The 20441-nt window shown below is 39.7% G+C and overlaps 2 protein-coding genes across 10 annotated transcripts in view; both read left to right on the top strand.

Moving 5' to 3' along the window:
• Positions 1–2521, top strand: part of adcy3a (adenylate cyclase 3a) — a 52805-nt gene extending 50284 nt beyond the window's left edge. For 4 of the 7 annotated variants that reach the window (XM_087286181.1, XM_087286180.1, XM_087286179.1 and 1 more), the window contains exon 20: positions 261–2521. In XM_087286181.1, the coding sequence (XP_087142307.1) occupies positions 261–443 (183 nt within the window). In that variant the 3' untranslated portion in view covers positions 444–2521. 7 annotated transcript variants of the gene reach the window in all.
• A 5578-nt stretch (positions 2522–8099) lies between these two features.
• The window catches only part of wdr26a (WD repeat domain 26a), a 33830-nt gene continuing 21488 nt past the window's right edge, over positions 8100–20441 (top strand). For all 3 annotated transcript variants that reach the window (XM_087286420.1, XM_087286419.1, XM_087286418.1), the window contains exons 1-5: positions 8100–8728; positions 13672–13771; positions 15479–15535; positions 18463–18599; positions 20079–20176. In XM_087286420.1, the coding sequence (XP_087142546.1) occupies positions 8481–8728; positions 13672–13771; positions 15479–15535; positions 18463–18599; positions 20079–20176 (640 nt within the window). In that variant the 5' untranslated portion in view covers positions 8100–8480. The remainder of the gene's footprint in view (positions 8729–13671; positions 13772–15478; positions 15536–18462; positions 18600–20078; positions 20177–20441) is intronic.

The raw sequence follows: 20441 nt of genomic DNA, 5'->3' as shown, positions 1-20441 counted from the left end.
GACCTACCTGCGTCAGTTGCGTTGCATTATTCCTATTCGTGAATTCTCCCGCAGGGCATCATGAGATGCATGGGATGCGCACTTCAAAATCTCGCCGGAAGTAGTAGGTCATACTTCTCGCATACTGATTTTCGAATTCTATGAGTTCGGACGTACTAGGCTCGCATGCTGATTTTAGCGTACTACATAGTATAAAAGTATGCGTTTTCATAGTTATCAATGGTGCTGTTTGTCAACTCAATGACCTCTGCTTCCCCCAGGTGGTCGAGGACTGTTACTGCATCCTGAAGGACTACGGTTTCCGCTTCGTCAGGCGGGGTCCCATATTCGTCAAAGGCAAAGGAGAGCTGCTCACATACTTCCTCAAGGGACGCGAAAAACAAGGCTCCTTCATCAACGGCTCGTTTGTCACCCTGCCGCACCAAGTGGTGGACAGCTCTTGACCCACACACACACACACACATACACACTCACACAAACACACCTCACGTCATACCTCTTCTGCCGAGTACATGTGCTCCAGTTATTAGTACTTTCAAACGTGTTTTCTCTATTTATTAGGACGAGGACAGAAGGTTTGGCAAGAAGCGAGGGAGAGAGAGACTTTCTGATTGCGTAGGTACTAATATAATAATCAGTTCCACAGGTGCGAGCGAAACAAAACACACAGTTTTTAAATCCCACACAGAATACATTGAACTTTACTGTATGTCTGCGCTGCTCAAAGGAAACGCTCCATTTGTTCTGAAATGCTTTATTATTTAAAGATTACCCTCGTTACTTTTATTTAAAGATTAAACGAATGTTGTTTGTTTGAATGTAGGAAAGCATACTGGACTGCCTTTTCCTCTTATGGAAGTGTGCGCGCACGTGTGTGTGTGTGTGTGTTTAGACATTGGATTTCCATATAGTTTATAGCCAATTTTTAGTTTCTACATTTAGATTGGACACACAATGGGGGGTGGAAAGTCTGAGACTGCTTAAAATCATGCATTATTTTTTTTATTTAACCATAAAAATTAAAATTTTGTTCTAAAAAAATGTTTAAATCACACATTTAAAAAAATATATATAAATAATCAGTTTTCACACAACAAACAAAATCAATTTCCACTCAAAAATTCAGTTAAAGGTCCCATGAATACACATTTTTATTCGATGTTTGACATGATCACAAGTGAAACATGAAGAGAGGGCTGGAAATAGTGTAGCTCCTCCCCTTTAAAGTAACACCCAATAGCATTTCTTTCATCACAGCTCTGCCAGTGAGAGGGGTTGAGCTCAAGCGCATCAAATGAAAAGCCAATAAGAAGAAGGAGGCGGGGCATGTCAGACATCAAAGAGCTTTTGATTAGTCAGAAGATTTGATGAGAAACTGAAGCATGAGGTGACCTGAATAAAACCGTCGATCCATTTAGGCGGAGGTGACAAACTACAAGCTTAACATGTTCATATCAGCTTTATATCTTCCAAATGTGAATTTTGTCACTGTTTTGGAAAACACTGGCTTATACACTCACCGGCCACTTTATTAGGTACACCTGTCCAACTGCTGGTTAATGCAAATTTCTAATCAGCCGACCACATGGCAGCAACTCAATGCATTTAGGCATGTAGACATGGTCAAGTTGATCTGCTGCAAATCTGCAGGAACTGTGTGATGCTATCATGTTACTACAGAGCAAAATCTCTGAGGAATATTTCCAGTAGCTTGTTAAATCATGAAGGATTAAGGCAGTTCTGAAGGCAAAAGGGGTCCAACCTGATACTAGTAAGGTGTACCTAATAAAGTGGCCGGTGAGTGTATGTATCCTAAAAGCTAACAATACTGATACTAACATCAACAAAGCTTCATTTTAATTTCATGGGACCTTTAATATCAATAAATATTCACAAAATCATATGAATCAGTTTTCACTAAAATGATTAGACTTAGTCATGAAAAATATTGGATTAAATGATACAAATGAACAACAAAGCAAGCACTTCCACTGGTGGTCTCAGATTTTTGGACCCAAGTAAAGCGTTCCTTTAAAAACGTGCCAAAAACAAAGTCACTGTGTGGTACTGGAGTATCACTGTACATGGCAGTATTGCAGGGATGAATGTTTTTAGTTCCCCACTGTGTCTTTCCTAAAAGGTTAGATGATGAATGTGCAATAGTTTATTCTTTTACTCCATTCTGCTCTCCGGTACAGTTTTAAAAAAGAGCCCTCCGCTCCCAGCAAGTCATATTTTTATATAACTGATGTAAAGGCTGTAGTTAAAGAGTATTGTACAGTGAAACGGATCGGTGTGTCTTCAAAACTGGCCAAACACTCCCATTTGTTTCAGGTGTCGGGGACGTTTTTCATGTGGGGACGCGGAAAATCTTTTACTTTCTGATCTGTTTATGAAATGGTTTATGAAGGCATGACGTTGTGGCCGATCTCTGTGGTTTGACGCGGGATTTTGCTAAAATTTGATATTTTTGAATTATCCTTAGATATGGAAATAAAATGGCACTTTGAATGATCTGTTAGCTGATGCTGTCCGAGTTTTCTTTTCGGCTTAGTCCCTTTATTAATCCGGGGTCACCACAGCGGAATGAACCAACAACTTATCCAGCATATGTTTTACACAGCGGATGCCCTTCAAGCTGCAACCCATCATTGGGAAACACCCATACACGCTCATTCATTCATTCATTTTCTTGTCGCTTAGTCCCTTTATTAATCCGGGGTCGCCACAGCGGAATGAACCGCCAACTTATCCAGCATTCGTTTTACACAGCGGATGCCCTTCCAGCTGCAACCCATCATTGGGAAACACCCATACACGCTCATTCATTCATTCATTTTCTTGTCGGCTTAGTCCCTTTATTAATCCGGGGTCGCCACAGCGGAATGAACCGCCAACTTATCCAGCATATGTTTTACACAGCGGATGCCCTTCCAGCTGCAACCCATCATTGGGAAACACCCATACACACTCATTCATTCATTTTCTTGTCGGCTTAGTCCCTTTATTAATCCGGGGTCGCCACAGCGGAATGAACCGCCAACTTATCCAGCATTCGTTTTACACAGCGGATGCCCTTCCAGCTGCAACCCATCACTGGGAAACACCCATACACACTCATTCATTCATTCATTCATTCATTTTCTTGTCGGCTTAGTCTCTTTATTAATCAGGGGTCGCCACAGCGGAATGAACCGCCAACTTATCCAGCATAAGTTTTACACAGAGGATGCCCTTCCAGCTCCAACCCATCTCTGGGAAACATCCATACACATTCATTCATTCATTTTCTTGTCGGCTTAGTCCCTTTATTAATTAGGGGTCGCCACAGCGGAATGAACCGCCAACTTATCCAGCATATGTTTTACACAGCGGATGCCCTTCCAGCTGCAACCCATCACTGGGAAACACCCATACACATTCACTCATTCATTCATTCATTTTCTTGTCGGCTTAGTCCCTTTATTAATCAGGGGTCGCCACAGCGGAATGAACCGCCAACTTATCCAGCATATGTTTTACACAGCGGATGCCCTTCCAGCTGCAACCCATCACTGGGAAACACCCATACACATTCACTCATTCATTCATTCATTTTCTTGTCGGCTTAGTCCCTTTATTAATCAGGGGTCGCCACAGCGGAATGAACCGCCAAGTTATCCAGCATAGGCCATTTGAGTACAGTGAACTAATTGTCATGTTCAAGAAACCAGTCTGAGATGATTCACGCTTTATGACATGGTGTGTTATCCTGCTGGAAGTAGCCATCAGAAGATGGAGACACTGTGCTCATAAAGGGATGGACATGATCAGCAGCAATACTCAGGTAGGCTGTGACGTTGATGCTCAATTGGTACTAATGGACCCAAAGTGTGCCAAGAAAATCTCCCCCACACCATTACACCACCACCACCAGCCTGAACCATTGATACAAGGCAGAATAGATGTGTCATCAGAAATGGAGACTCATCAGAGCAGGCAACGTTTCTCCAATCTTCTATTGTCCAGTTTTGGTGAGTCTGTGTGAATTGTAGCCTCAGTTTCCTGTTCTTAGCTGACAGGAGCGGCACCCGGTGTGGTCTTCTGCTGCTGTAGCCCATCCACCTCAAGGTCAGACCTGTTGTGTGTTCAGAGATGCTCTTCTGCAGACCTCGGTTGTATCGAGTGCTTATTTAGGTTACTGTTGCCTTTCTATCAGCTGGAACCAGTCTGGCCATTCTCCTCTGACCTCTGGCATCAACAAGGCATTTGCGCCCACAGAACTGCCGCTCACTGGATATTCCCTGTTTGTCAGACCATTCTCTGTAAATCCTAGAGATGGTTGTGCATGAAAATCCCAGTAGATCAGCAGTTTCTCAGAGCAGCCCGTCTGGCAGCAACAACCATGCAACGTTCAAAGTCACTTAAATCCCCTTTCTTCCCCCATTCTGATGCTCGGTTTGAACTGCAGCAGATCAACTTGACCATGTCTACATGGCTCAATGCATTGATATGCTGCCATGTGATTGGCTGAGTAGAAAATTTGCATTAACGGGCAGTTGGACAGGTGTACCTAATAAAGTGGCTAGTAAGTGTATATTTCAGTTGAGTGTGCTGTGTTTCAGCAAAAAGCTACTAAAAGATGTTCAACACGTCAAGCGAATCTGAAGATCATGCCAGATTGGACATGAGGCTGAACCTCTGCAATGCTGTAGAGATCTAATATGGTAAGCATATTTTTTGGAGTTAAAATCTGTATTTTACTGTACTCTGTATGCCTCTCTGGAAAGTCTCGAGAATCTACAGGAAAAAAAGAGAGAGAGAGAGAGAGAGAGCACCACCTTGTGTTCAAAAATGATATTCACCTTTTGATATATTTTCTGTATTGCACGTAATAATAATCAGAATTTATTATAGTCTAAAACTGCTCTCTGTCATTTTGATTTTCATAAAATAAAAATATTAACATGTCTATCCAGCAATTGGTCAAATTTTAAGCAAGCTCTGTTCAGGCAATATTAGAATTATGATAGCAAATAGTAATAAAAATCCTTTTGATGGACCAAACTGATAAATCAATATATATTTATTCCTTCATTGAAATAAATAAGAAAATTAATGAAGGAGAAAATAAATAAGCAAATAAATGAATAAACGAGAAAACAAATAAATAAGCAAATAAATAAAAAATAAAATCAACAAATAAGCAAATAAAAAAAGAAAATAAATAAATAAGCAAATACATGAAAGAGAAAATAAATAAAAAAGCAAATAACTAAATAAATAAATTACCAAATAAGTAATGAAATAAATAAATAAAAAGATAAATAATTGAGCGAAGAATTGAGCAAATAAATGAATAAAGAATCAAATAAACCAGAAAATAAATAAATAAACAAATAAACCAGCAAATAAATAAATGAACAAAAAAACAAATAAGAAAATAAATAAATGTGCAAATAAATGAACAAGCAAATAAGGAAAATAACAAATCAATGAGAATAAACGATTGAGCAAATAAATACATTTGCAAATAAGAAAATAAGCAAATAAATAAACAAGCAAATATATAAATGAACAAATCAATAAATGCAAATAACTAAACAAGCAAATAAATAAAAAAATAAGAATAAGCAAATAAAGATGATAAATATGATGATAATCACAGTGTGTGTGTGTGTGTGTGTGTGTGTGTGTGTGTGTGTGTGTGTGTGTGTGTGTGTGTGTGTGTGTGTGTGTGTGTGTGTGTGTGTGTGTGTGTGTGTGTGTGGTTAATAGCTCAGAAAGCTCCCGGCTTTCTTTGTACAGCCTGAAACACTGAAGTTCCACATGAATGTGTTGGCACTCTGCTAACCTGAATGCAAACGTACATTATGCATCTTTTTTTATTTTTGCATGATTTAAAAAAAAAAAAAAAAACAATTTAATTGCATCTTTGAAAGTGTGTGCGTTACCCCACAGCCCCACCTACTGGTCAGAGTGATGTGCAATTATAAAGTGATTATATTGATGATGTCTGGTGAATATTTATTCATTCGTTTGCTTTTTCGGCTTAGTCCCTTCATTAATCTGGGGTCACCACAGCGGAATGAACCGCCAATTTATCCAGCATATGTTTTACGCAGTGGATGCCCTTCCAGCTGCAACCCATCACTGGGGAACACCCATACACACTCATTCACACACATACACTATGGACAATTTAGCTTACCTAATTCACCTGTACCGCATGTCTTTGGACTGTGGGGGAAACCAGAGCACCCGGAGGAAACCCACACGAACACAGGAAGAGCATGCAAACTCCACACAGAAACACCAACTGAGCCAGCCGAGGCTCAAACCAGCGACCTTCTTGCTGTGAGGCAATCATGCTACTCACTGTGCCACCATGACACCAGTGTATATGTATATGGCATCATGGAGGCGCAGTGGGCAGCATGATGTTTACCAGTGATGGGTTGCGGCTGGAAGGGCATCCGCTGCATAAAACATATGCTGGATAAGTTGGTGGTTCATTCTGCTGTGGCGACCCCTGATTAATAAAGGGACCAAGCCGAAAAGAAAACGAAGGAATATATATATATACAGTATATCATTCATTCATTCATTTTCTTGTCGGCTTAGTCCCTTTTTTAATCCGGGGTTGCCACAGCGGAATGAACTGCCAACTTATCAAGCAAGTTTTTACGCAGCGGATGCCCTTCCAGCCACAACCCATCTCTGGGAAAATATATATATTTATATATACATGTATATGTGTATGTATATATATACATACACACTAAATCTCTATCAAAAACAGATTTACTATAGTACATTACAAAGCACAGCAGTTCTTTGGTATTTAATGACAGGGAGTACCCTGTAGCCTGATCAGTTGTTACAGCAGCAGCTGTTTATTATTGGACATAATTACTGCAAACAAAACTTTCCTGTAATTCCACTCAACCCTCCACCCCTCCAAACAAGCAGCGCCATATTAAAGTGATGGCAAATCTCTGGTCCTTTACTCAAATTACATCTTTTATGAACATCTTTCTTCTGCTGAACACTAAAGGAGATATTTTGAAGAATGCTGCAAAACCTGTAACCATTGACTTTCATAGAACAGGGTGGGCCATTTATATTGATACACTGTAATAAAATGGGAATGGTTGGTGATATTAACGTCCTGTTTGTGGCACATTAGTATATGTGAGGGGGCAAACTTTTCAAGATAGGTGGTGACCATGGGGGTCATTTTTAAGTCGGCCATCTTGGATCCAACTTTTGTTTTTTTTTAATAGGAAGAGGGTCATGTGACACATCAAACCTATTGGGAATTTCACAGGAAAAGCAATGGTGTGCTTGGTTTTAACGTCACTTTATTATTTCATGAGTTATTTACAAGTTTCTGACCACTTATAAAATGTGTTCAGTGTGCTGCCCGTTGTGTTGGATTATCAGTGCAAGCCTCTTCTCCCACTCTGACACACTGATAGCAAGGAGAAATGCCAGCACAGGCTTCCAGTATCCGTAGGTTCAGGTGCTGCACATCTCGAATCTTCACACATACATTCTGTGCACATCATTTACAATAATAATCATTAAATTATTTGCAATATTATTGCTGATCTCAAAAACGTTAGCAATTAAAGATTGCATCAACTTTGAAACTTAGGGCATTGTAAGAAAAATACAGTAATGGTGTTACATTATGTATATTACATTTAAAGAAAAATAAAATAACAAGAAATATATAAATTAAATAAATAAAATAATAAGACAGTGTTACTTTTTAATTTTTTTATTTTTAATGAATACAAGAATAATAGCATCACTGCATTGAAGAAAAAAATACAATAAAGAAAAAATAGAGAAGAGAAAAAAACCTTTCCAAAGCCTCAATTATTAATAAAAAAGATTATCATAAGCTTTAAGCAATGTATTATTTTTATTATTAAGCTTAAGAGATTCAGTATTGAACGAAATTCCAACAAGGAAAGTATTGAATATAGGTATTGTTTTTAGGATCTTATTTTTGTGTATAAATGTTTACAGCGTGTAAGACAACGGCACATAATCAAAAGAGTTCAAGGTTGTTGCGGCGCTTCCTGTGACGTCACCGCGCACGGACGTCCGTAATGGACTTGCAGCTGTTCCCTGACAAACAATAACAAGAGGAGCGAGCGACTGAACGAGCAAACGGCGGCGGCTTTTCCGCGTCTGTGACCGCGCTGATATTGAGCCCGCGAGGCGTCTCGACTCTGACATTACCGGCGAGGAAAACTCTGGCCTCCGCTGCCTCTTCTTCCGAGTCGGAAACCGGCGGAGCTTCGCCGCCACCGCGGAAGAAAAGCCGAGTCTCGGCGGCGGAGGGAGCAGGACAGAGCGGGGCGTCTGCAGCCGGGATCACGGGCCTCTCTGCGGCGTCTCTCCCAACCCCCCACCGGCGCTCGGCCATCGGCTTCAATAACAGCCCACAGGCGCGCGGATCCGCCACCGTCACCGCGGATCATAACATGCAGGCCAACGGCACCGGAGGACAAGAGCCGGAGCCGCAGCTGTCCTGCCGGAACGGAGAGTCCTCGTCCTCCGCCGCGGGAGCTGTGCACTCCAACGGGCTGCTGTCCTCCGCTAATAACGGGTTGCCGTCGTCCACCGAGAGCCCGGCTCCGGACACCGGGATGAAGAAGAAGAAACGGCTGTCCCAGAGCGACGAGGACGTGATCAGACTCATCGGACAGCATCTACACGGGCTGGGACTCAAGTGAGTATCGGCGGATCATCCGGTTATTATCGAGATGGAGCCATGATTCTGTCAGTGCGGCTTTCGTGATGGTGTTTGGGTTTTTTGACAAAGCTGTCATTTTAAAATGTTATGGTTTAGTGTGTGTGTGTGTGTGTGTGTGTTTCGACGGTGGTGGCGAGCGCTGGTGGTGTTTGTGTCCTGCTGTTTATTGTTTTCATAACAGTGTCAGTGGCGATTTGTGTGCTTCCACGATGATGTCATTTGAGATTTTGTAGCGTGTCGGTGGAATTTATTTATTTTCAGTGGTGTTTTTGTGTTTTCAAGATGGTGTCAGTGGTGTTTTGTAGATGGTGTCAGTGGTGTTTTGTGTTTTCATGATGTCATTCATTACTGTTTAGTGGCTTTCTGATGGCTGTCAGTGCTGTTTTCATGATTGTGTCAGTGGTGTTTTGTTCATGATTGTGTCAGTGGTGTTTTTGTGTTTTCATGATTGTGTCAGTGGCGTTTTGTGTTCATGATTGTGTCAGTGGTGTTTTTGTGTTTTCATGATTGTGTCAGTGGTGTTTTTGTGTTTTCATTGTGGTGTCAGTGGTGTTTTTGTGTTTTCATGATTGTCAGTGGTGTTTTTGTGTTTTCATTGTGGTGTCAATGGTGTTTTCTGCTTACATTGAGGTGTCAGTGGTGTTTTTTTGTTTACATTGTGCTGTCAGTGGTGTTTTTGTGTTTACATTGTGCTGTCAGTGGTGTTTTTGTGTTTACATTGTGCTGTCAGTGGTGTTTTTGTGTTTACATTGTGCTGTTAGTGGTGTTTTTGTGTTTTCATGATTGTGTCAGTGGTGTTTTTGTGTTTACATTGTGCTGTCAGTGGTGTTTTTGTGTTTACATTGTGCTGTCAGTGGTGTTTTTGTGTTTACATTGTGCTGTCAGTGGTGTTTTTGTGTTTACATTGTGCTGTTAGTGGTGTTTTTGTGTTTTCATGATTGTGTCAGTGGTGTTTTTGTGTTTACATTGTGGTGTCAGTGGTGTTTTTGTGTTTTCATGATTGTGTCAGTGGTGTTTTTGTGTTTTCATGATTGTATCAGTGGTGTTTTTGTTTACATTGTGCTGTCAGTTGTGTTATGTGGTAAAGATGGTGTCAGTGGTGTTTTTGTGTTTTCATGATTGTGTTAGTGGTGTTTTTGTGTTTACATTGTGCTGTCAGTGGTGTTTTTGTGTTTACATTGTGCTGTCAGTGGTGTTTTTGTGTTTTCATGATTGTATCAGTGGTGTTTTTGTTTACATTGTGCTGTCAGTTGTGTTATGTGGTAAAGATGGTGTCAGTGGTGTTTTTGTGTTTTCATGATTGTGTCAGTGGTGTTTTTTGTTTACATTGTGGTGTCAGTGGTGTTTTTGTGTTTACATTGTGGTGTCAGTGGTGTTTTTGTGTTTACATTGTGCTGTCAGTGGTGTTTTTGTGTTTTCATGATTGTGTCAGTGGTGTTTTTGTGTTTACGTTGTGGTGTCAGTGGTGTTTTTGTGTTTACATTGTGCTGTCAGTGGTGTTTTTGTGTTTACATTGTGCTGTCAGTGGTGTTTTTGTGTTTTCATGATTGTGTCAGTGGTGTTTTTGTGTTTACGTTGTGGTGTCAGTGGTGTTTTTGTGTTTTCATGATTGTGTCAGTGGTGTTTTTGTGTTTACATTGTGCTGTCAGTGGTGTTTTTGTGTTTTCATGATTGTGTCAGTGGTGTTTTTGTGTTTACGTTGTGGTGTCAGTGGTGTTTTTGTGTTTTCATGATTGTGTCAGTGGTGTTTTTGTGTTTACATTGTGCTGTCAGTGGTGTTTTTGTGTTTACATTGTGCTGTCAGTGGTGTTTTTGTGTTTTCATGATTGTGTCAGTGGTGTTTTTGTGTTTACATTGTGGTGTCAGTGGTGTTTTTTGTTTACATTGTGGTGTCAGTGGTGTTTTTGTGTTTACATTGTGGTGTCAGTGGTGTTTTTGTGTTTACATTGTGCTGTCAGTGGTGTTTTTGTGTTCATGATTGTCAGTGATGTTTTTGTGTTTTCATGATTGTGTCAGTGATGTTTTTGTGTTTACGTTGTGGTGTCAGTGGTGTTTTTGTGTTTACATTGTGGTGTCAGTGGTGTTTTTGTGTTTACATTGTGCTGTCAGTGGTGTTTTTGTGTTTTCATGATTGTGTCAGTGGTGTTCTTGTGTTTACATTGTGGTGTCAGTGGTGTTATCTGTTTACATTGTGGTGTCAGTGGAGTTTTTGTGTTTTCAGTGGTGTTTTTGTGTTTTCATGATTGTGTCAGTGGTGTTTTTGTGTTTACGTTGTGGTGTCAGTGGTGTTTTTGTGTTTACATTGTGCTGTCAGTGGTGTTTTTGTGTTTACATTGTGCTGTCAGTGGTGTTTTTGTGTTTTCATGATTGTGTCAGTGGTGTTTTTGTGTTTACGTTGTGGTGTCAGTGGTGTTTTTGTGTTTTCATGATTGTGTCAGTGGTGTTTTTGTGTTTACATTGTGCTGTCAGTGGTGTTTTTGTGTTTTCATGATTGTGTCAGTGGTGTTTTTGTGTTTACGTTGTGGTGTCAGTGGTGTTTTTGTGTTTTCATGATTGTGTCAGTGGTGTTTTTGTGTTTACATTGTGCTGTCAGTGGTGTTTTTGTGTTTACATTGTGCTGTCAGTGGTGTTTTTGTGTTTTCATGATTGTGTCAGTGGTGTTTTTGTGTTTACATTGTGGTGTCAGTGGTGTTTTTTGTTTACATTGTGGTGTCAGTGGTGTTTTTGTGTTTACATTGTGGTGTCAGTGGTGTTTTTGTGTTTACATTGTGCTGTCAGTGGTGTTTTTGTGTTCATGATTGTCAGTGATGTTTTTGTGTTTTCATGATTGTGTCAGTGATGTTTTTGTGTTTACGTTGTGGTGTCAGTGGTGTTTTTGTGTTTACATTGTGGTGTCAGTGGTGTTTTTGTGTTTACATTGTGCTGTCAGTGGTGTTTTTGTGTTTTCATGATTGTGTCAGTGGTGTTCTTGTGTTTACATTGTGGTGTCAGTGGTGTTATCTGTTTACATTGTGGTGTCAGTGGAGTTTTTGTGTTTTCAGTGGTGTTTTTGTGTTTACAGTGTGGTGTCAGTGGTGTTTTTGTGTTTACATGATTGTGTCAGTGGTGTTTTTGTGTTTACATTGTGCTGTCAGTGGTGTTTTTGTGTTTTCATGATTGTATCAGTGGTGTTTTTGTTTACATTGTGCTGTCAGTTGTGTTATGTGGTAAAGATGGTGTCAGTGGTGTTTTTGTGTTTTCATGATTGTGTTAGTGGTGTTTTTGTGTTTACATTGTGCTGTCAGTGGTGTTTTTTTTTGTTTACATTGTGCTGTCAGTGGTGTTTTTGTGTTTTCATGATTGTGTCAGTGGTGTTTTTGTGTTTTCATGATTGTATCAGTGGTGTTTTTGTTTACATTGTGCTGTCAGTTGTGTTATGTGGTAAAGATGGTGTCAGTGGTGTTTTTGTTTACATTGTGCTGTCAGTTGTGTTATGTGGTAAAGATGGTGTCAGTGGTGTTTTTTGTTTACATTGTGGTGTCAGTGGTGTTTTTGTGTTTACATTGTGCTGTCAGTGGTGTTTTTGTGTTTACATTGTGCTGTCAGTTGTGTTATGTGGTAAAGATGGTGTCAGTGGTGTTTTTGTGTTTTCATGATTGTGTCAGTGGTGTTTTTGTGTTTACATTGTGCTGTCAGTGGTGTTTTTGTGTTTACAGTGTGCTGTCAGTGGTGTTTTTGTGTTTACATTGTGCTGTCAGTGGTGTTTTTGTGTTTTATGATTGTATCAGTGGTGTTTGTGTTTACATCGTGCTGTCAGTTGTGTTATGTGGTAAAGATGGTGTCAGTAGTATTTTTATGACGTCATTATAATTTTGTGCCCCAGTAGTGTTTTTAAGATTGTTTTTGTGCTTTCTTTATTGTCTGTAGTCTTTTCTGTTAGGTGTCAGTGGTGTTGATTATTTCATAACCGTTTCTGTGGTAATTGTGTGCGTCCATGATGATGTCAGTTGATATTTTGCAGTGGAATTTAGTTATTGTCAGTAGTGCTTTAGTGTTTTCATGATGGCATTACTGTTTTGTTCCCATATAATGGTGTCAGTGGTGTTTACATGATTGTGTCAGCAGTCTTTTGAAGATTGTGTCTGTGGTGTTTTGTAGATTGTGTCATTGGTGTTTTGTGTTTACATATTGTCAGTACTGTTTTGTGCCTTTATGATGGCGTCAGTGCTGTGTTTAGTGTTTTCAGGATGTTGTCAGTAGTATTTTGTCCTTCCATGGTAATATTTTGTCCTCATGATGGTGTCAGTAGTGTTTTTATTTTTTTATTTTTTTCATGACATTGATAGTGATGATTTTTGTGCATCCACAATGAAGTCAGTTAAGATTTTGTAGGATGTCTGTGGAGTTTAGTTATTTTCAGTGGTGTTTTTTTTGTGTTTCTAAGGTTGTGTCAGTGTTTTTTTTTTTGTGTGTTTTCATGATGTCATTAATGTTTTGTGCCTTTTATGACGGTGTCATTGATGTTTTTCTGCTTTCAGAATGTTGTCAGTGGTGTTTCTGTCTTTAATTGGTAACGTTTTGTCTTGATGGTGTCAGTAATGTTTTCAAGATTGTTTTTGTGCTTTCATGATTCTCCGTAATCTTTTTTTGTTGTGTGTTGATTATTTCATAGGTGTCGGTGGCGATTTCTGTGCATCCACAATGATCGGTGGAGTTTTGTTAATTTTAGAGTTTTTTTGTTTTTTTTTTGTGTTTTCAAGATGTCAATCTATTATTCAATCATTCAATTTACTTTCGCTTGTTTCATATATCGTTCTATCTGTTCTTCTGGCTATCTTTTTCTCTTTCTCTCTCTCTAATCCATTGGCTATTTAGTGAACTGAATATGAATATCTACTCCAGGTTACTGATTGATATTTTCACTTCTGTTTGTGTTTCAGTCAAACTGTGGACCTGTTGATGCAGGAGTCAGGCTGTAGACTTGAGCATCCTTCTGCTACCAAGTTCAGGAATCACGTGATGGAGGGAGAATGGGAAAAGGTGAGTCGTGAAAAATAAATAGAAGAAGCAAATGGGTGTCATAATCACAACATAATAAAATCATAATCACGATTATTTTGGTCATAATTGAAACCACGATTATTCAAAACGATTACTGTTAAAGTCAAAATTATCAGCGCTCCTGAGAAATGTTTTAAAATAAATATTTCCCAAATGATGTGTAACAGAGCAAGGAATTTTAACTGTATTTCCTCTTATATTTTTTCTTCTGAAGAAAGGCTTTTTTATTTTTATTTTGGCTAGAATAAAAGCAGGTTTAAATATTTTGAAACCCATTTTAAAGTCTATAATATTAGCCCCCTTAAGCAATATATTTTTTGATTGTCTGCAGAAGAGACCTGCCTAATAACACTAATTAAACCTTTAATTCACACTATGAATCTGAATGCTTGTATTTTTAAAAAATATCTAGTCAAATATTATGTGCTCTCATCATGACAAAGATAAAATAGATCAGTTATTAGAAAAGAGTTATTAAAGCTATTATGTTCAGAAATCTTCTTTCCATTAAGCAGAAATTGGGGGGAAAAGGGTTGCTAATATTCAGGAGGGCTAATAATTCAGACTTCAACTGAGTAATTTTCCACCCTACAAAGGAAAGAGAAATAAATACAATAGAATAAAATATAAAACAAACTGTGCTTTAAGCATCTTCACTTTAAGAAACACTTTACTACAAAAGTCCTTCAGTCAAGAGCAGAGAGGCATGTTCTCCATTTGTAATCATAAAAACAGGCGTCAGAAGGATTATAGCGCGCTGTCTCTTTAATAGTTTCTCTTTCGCGTCTCTTCTGATCTCTGATCTCAACTCGTTTGTTTATTAAACAAATGATGGTTGACATGAATAATCACTAAACACCATTAAAGCGCTCACTTTAAGACGACTTTAGATGGGTGTGCTGACTGCGCTCTGCTCGTCTCAGTGTGCGAGACCGAATGCTGACTGCATGCTTCAATTCTGTGTGTGCGCGGCACACAGAATCATGCGGTCTTTCGCACTTTTAAGAGCAACATGTGTACAACTGGAAAGGGGGCGTTAAATAATGCAATAATCGGTTATCTCGATTAATGATTTTTCATAATCGTTGGAAGGCAAAATCGAAATCAGATTTTCGATTAATTGCACAGCCCTAAGGGTTATCATAGTTTACTCAAACTGACAATAAAAAGCAGTTTTGTTAATTGAAATAAAATGAATGTTTAGGGCACCCGTTAATGAACATTTAAAACTATCCTCTTACTCTGGATATTCAAGATATAGAGGACTTGTTGTTGTTGTTGTTGTCGCAGTGGTGGGGAAAGTTACTTTAGAAAGTAATGCATTACAGCATTCATTTACTCCCCCAAAAAAGTAACTAGTTGCGTTCCTTTTTGGCCCATTTCCACTGAGTGGTACAGTATGGTACCTGTCGGTACAGCTCTCCTTCATCAAGCGTGCGTTTCCACTGCCGAAACAGTGAACTCAATGGTTAAAAGAACTCAATTCAGGAATGGGACCAAAATCATTAAGCGCCGTTTGTCTTCCATTAACAGTTAAGCTACACCTCACTGTGTGTTTCTAAACTTTGTCCTCTTGCTGTATGTGATGGTCATATGGGTCACAACAAGCCAAAGTGCGGCAGATAAGGGTTTGTGAAGCTGTGAATCCTCAGTTAATGTGTGTGTGTGTGTGTTTTGTTCCGACAGGCTGAGAGTGACCTGAATGAGCTGAAGGCACTGATGCATTCACCCAGCGCTGTGGTGGTAAGACTCTCAAATCTCTCCCAGTGAGAGCTGCATGATTCTGAATAAAATGAGAATCTCTATTTATTTTGCTCGGAATAAAGAGCACGGTTCTGTGGATGTCAAATAAAGGTTAAAGAGCGCCTATTATACATTAAAAAGGGTCCTATTTTGATTTTAAGGGTCTCCAACAACAGGCTGATCTGCATGCAAGGTCAAAAACGCTTTCATTGTCTTATAATCTGCATTTATTTTTACCTAATTACCCCAACGACTTCCATATAAATCGTTGAGCGATTTATTTGTTCCCAAACCCTTCCTCAGCGCGTAGCTAATCTGCGCTGATTGGACTGATGCAGTCTGTTGTGATTGGTCGACAGCGTTCAGCCCCAGACAGAGAGAAATGCCCAACACGGCTTATTAACAGTATTGAAGTAGTCAGAGTGTATGTGTGATCATACCTGCCAACACTCCTGTTTTTCCAGGTGTTTCCCGTATTCCGATCGCAGGGGCCACCTGAGACACGCTTCACAGCAACACCATAGTACACAGCTCCTGGTTCTCAATAGTGTTATCATGGAGGCGACCTAGGCGGCCACCCTGGGCGGCAGAATAGTGAGGGCAGCGTCTGCGAACCCCCCGGTCCTCACTTTCATCCTCAACACCCACCCCTCCCTCCCGGTCCTCACTTTGCTGTGTTTCCATGGCGCAGAAGTGAAAACAATACATTTATGATCAATAAGCAGCCCCAGATAGCACAGACAGCTGTCATCTCTTACCTTATACTGTGTGCTTCAGGGCCATTCTCCTCTGTTTTTGAGCTGATGTGCATAAGTAATCCTTTTATATGTCTGATGTGGTCCAAACACAGTGAATTATGTTTGATCAAACAAAAGAATAGTGAAATATGAAAACAATGATCGCTCCCTGTGGCTTGTACAGCACCTCTCATCAGTTAGAATACAATAACTTTTGCACAGATTATGGTGGAGACCTTTTTCTTTTTTCCTATGATTACAGACATGTGCAGGAACCACCAAAATTCATTACAGCACACTAGACCACACACAACCTTAAAGGTACACTTTCAAATTGGAGTTTATAAAAAAAAATACAAAAAACGCCTCTTTTTTAGGTGTTTAGTATAACACAGACATCATATACAGATATTTTAAACACTTTCAATAGTGTTATGGTTTAATTAAGTTGTCTAGGAAAAATAAACGTAACACTTATAATATTAAATTATTACTGAGTAGATAGATGGAAAATACACCATGTAAGAAATGAGTCTGCCTCGACCCAACTTCCACTCTAAATGGTGAATTGATGCTCATTTCCCAAAAGGGCTGACTTATGAGAGAAAAGAGAAGTCAACAAGGTCTTGTCTCTGCATTGTTTGAGGTGACTACATCTCAACCAAATGGTAACAATTGTAGAATGGGGATGGGTGTGGTGCACAAAGAACCATCTCATCAATGGTGTTGAAACTGCATTAACATGGAGAGATAGGGAGAACAGCTGGGTCAACAGCCAAGGAGCAACTCCATTAACATCTAAAGGCAACATCAAAAACAGTATAAAGGTTTGAGTTTAAGAATGTTCAGGGTTCATTCTGACTCCGGTGAACCCAAGGTACTGCCATGTATTTTGAGACTGCTATGCTGAATAAACATCTTCATTGAGATTTTCTTCGTCGTCATCATTTTTTCTTACAACCAGGACACAAAATTTACGATCAATTGGTTTATTCCTCTTACGAGGAGAAGAAAAATAAAGCCAACAAAAGAGAGGCTTACATGTGTGCGCTTTGTACAATGTATATATATAATAATAATAATAATAAAAAAAAGAAATACAATCAAAAGTTTTGGGGGAAAAAGGAACTAGAGTGGCGCCAAAGCAAAGAACTAAACAAAACCAAAAGCCACCTAAACTAGAACACAAGATCCCCCTCTAAACTTACTAATCAAAATCAAAATGTGAAAAAGAAACCGAAATCTTCAGCGTTTGCGACGCCACACCTAAACTCCCTGAAATAATAAGCAAAAATACAAAATGCGGCGCTCACCCACTTACCTAGTGTTTCTGAACATTGGAGTTACCTACGGGCAAAATGTGTGTCGCGCGACTTAGTAAACTATTCCCTTTTCCCCAAAAAGGAATGATAAACTCTTTAACCATGAGCTAATTAACATCGATGTAATTATTCAGAAACACAGAACAAAGCATACATTAACAGCAGCGAGCGAACACAAACCAACACACACACAAAGCACTCTGAAAAACAAGGCGTGCCGGTCGAATTTAAAGTCCGCGGAACGAAGTCCAATTGGTCCACGAGGAAACGCCCTAATGAGGAGTGACAGGCTCGGGATCCAATCAGCAGGTACCTAGCAGAGAAAAAGTAGCGGAACAAAAGGTGATAGGACGAGACAAAGAGCGAATGACAGACAAGGAGATGCGAAGGGAGACAAGCAAAACAGAGAGGGAGAAGGCACAAAAATACAAACTCCCACGGACCGTAACAATAGTGTTTTATGAAATTTCAACGGGTTTTCTTTAAAATGAAACCAAATTTTTGCACTTACACCTCTGCATGTGGATTTGGGAAGCTTTTAAATGTGGGTAGGCAAAATCCAGGCGGAAATCCCAAAATAGCAGCAGAGTTTAACTGGTTAATGTTCTGTTTCTTTTGGAATTGCGTCACAATACGAAAAAAAAAAATTGTTGCCGCTTCCGGTTCATGCGGGCTTAAAAGTTACAACTTTTGTCTAATTTATGTATTCAATTAGTTTGTTGTTTTTAACTGTTTGTTTATCAATGAAATCAATATGGTTAGTTTTGATATCATGTGTAGGTTAACCTTTAATTCACATCCACAGAATCGTGAAAGTAGCCTTTGTTGCTGACATGGCGTTTAATAAAAATGTTCTTCTGTTATGCAGCGCATGAAGTTCCTGCTCCTTCAGCAGAAGTACCTGGAGTATCTGGAGGACGCCAAGGTTCTCGAGGCACTGCAGGTGCTCAGGTCCGAGCTCACACCGCTCAAGTACAACACCGAGCGCATCCACGTCCTCAGCGGGTAAACACACACAGTCAATTTTATTCCTTTAGTATTAAGCGAAGGGAAGCACAGCGGTTAGCACTGTGGCCTCACAGCAAGAAGTGGTTTGAGCTCCAGCTGGACCAGTTGGCATTTCTGTGTGGAGTTTGCATGTTCTCCCCGTGTTGGTGTGGGTTTCCTCTGGGTGCTCCGGTTTTCCCCACAGTCCAAACACATGTGCTGTAGGAGAATCAAATAACTAAATTGGATGTAGTGTATGAGTGTGTGTGAATGAGTGTGTTTCCCAGTACTGGGCTGATTCTGGAAGGGCATCTGCAATGTAAAACATATGCTAGAATAGTTGTCAGTTCATTCCGCTGTTGCGACCCCTGATAAAAAAAGAGACTAAGCCAAAGGAAAATTAATGAATATTTAATAAAATAAGTATTGAACGTGTCAGGATTTTTCTTGTTGAATATATTTCTGAATAGGCTGTTGGTGTTGTGGAATAAATATTCTGGTCTGCAAAATATTCTAAGTCTCTATAAGTAAAACTTTTCAATAAATGACAAAGTCTGAGATCTCCAAAGTCTTTAGACCAGTGGTCACCAAACTTGTTTCTGGAGGTCGGATTTTAGCTTCAACTCTAATCAAACACACCTGAACAAGCTAATCAAGGTCTTACTTGGCATACTTGAAACGTTCAGGCAGGTGTGTTGAGGCAAGTTGGAGCGAAACCCTGCACAGACACCGGCCCTCCAGGACCGAGATTGGTGACCCCTGCTTTAGGCAAAGCAGTTTATTGTTACAGCAGAGACAGGTCATTCGAGTGTCTTCTGAACATAGGCTTGCACACAGTTTAAATACATTCCTGTGTCTTAAGACTCCACCCAAATTTACACATTACATACGCTTCTCCGCTAGTGGGATCTTAAATCTCTCAGGTGCCCGCCACCAATAGAATCTCAGGGTCTTTCAGGGGTCTTACCCATGTCCAGTTAAATTCTTTCCTTTCTGTTTCAAAATTGATGACTCAGCCAAAAAACAATGCTCAACGATATATCTTGTTCACTGTCCACTGAGCAGTCAATTGTCAGTTCAGCTGAAGTTCATGGGTACTCATATCTTTTAGATGTCAGTACAAATGAGTGTGGGCACACGTGCAGGTGTGCTTTATCATGAGTTACAGAACAGAACGCAGTTGTCCTTATGGCCTTGCATCCATAAATCCAAAATTGTGACATTTAATGCTGCTCTTTTAATTTATCTTCTCATCCCTGACTGCATTTACACAGAATGACTTTTTTATTTACCAAAGCACACATACCTGATGATGATGCCACAGTTATGGGTAATAATACAATAGATAATAATAATATACTTGAAACACCCAGGCAAGTGTGTTGAGGCAAGTTGGAGCTAAAACTTGCAGGGACACCGGCCCTCCAGGACCGAGATTGGTGACCCCTGTTCTATTTCCTGCTTTTGATTGGAGTGTTGTTTCCCATGATGCCGCAGGTACCTGATGTGCAGTAATTCAGAGGATCTGCGTCTGAAAGCGGAGTGGGAAGGCAAAGGAACAGCCTCGCGATCCAAACTCCTGGACAAGCTTCAGAGTGAGTGAACATCCACAAATATACACACGCTCATGCTGTCAGCTTGACAGAAGTATTACTATAAGGGAGTTCATCAGAGTTGCATGCTGAGCTTAAGATCATGCTTATGATTATGTATGAATAGTGCTGGGCAAACATTAATTACGGTTAATCGCATCCACAATTAAAGTTTTGTTTTGACAGAACATGTGTGTGTCATGCATTTACAGTATATGTGATGAACACACATACAGTTGAAGCCAGAATTAAATTTCTTCCTCAGTTT

Source organism: Danio rerio, chromosome 16 (genome assembly GCF_052040795.2).
Source record: "Danio rerio strain M-AB ecotype USA chromosome 16, GRCz13ab, whole genome shotgun sequence".
Lineage (NCBI taxonomy): Eukaryota > Metazoa > Chordata > Actinopteri > Cypriniformes > Danionidae > Danio > Danio rerio.
This window is presented reverse-complemented; position numbering and strand designations above follow the sequence as displayed.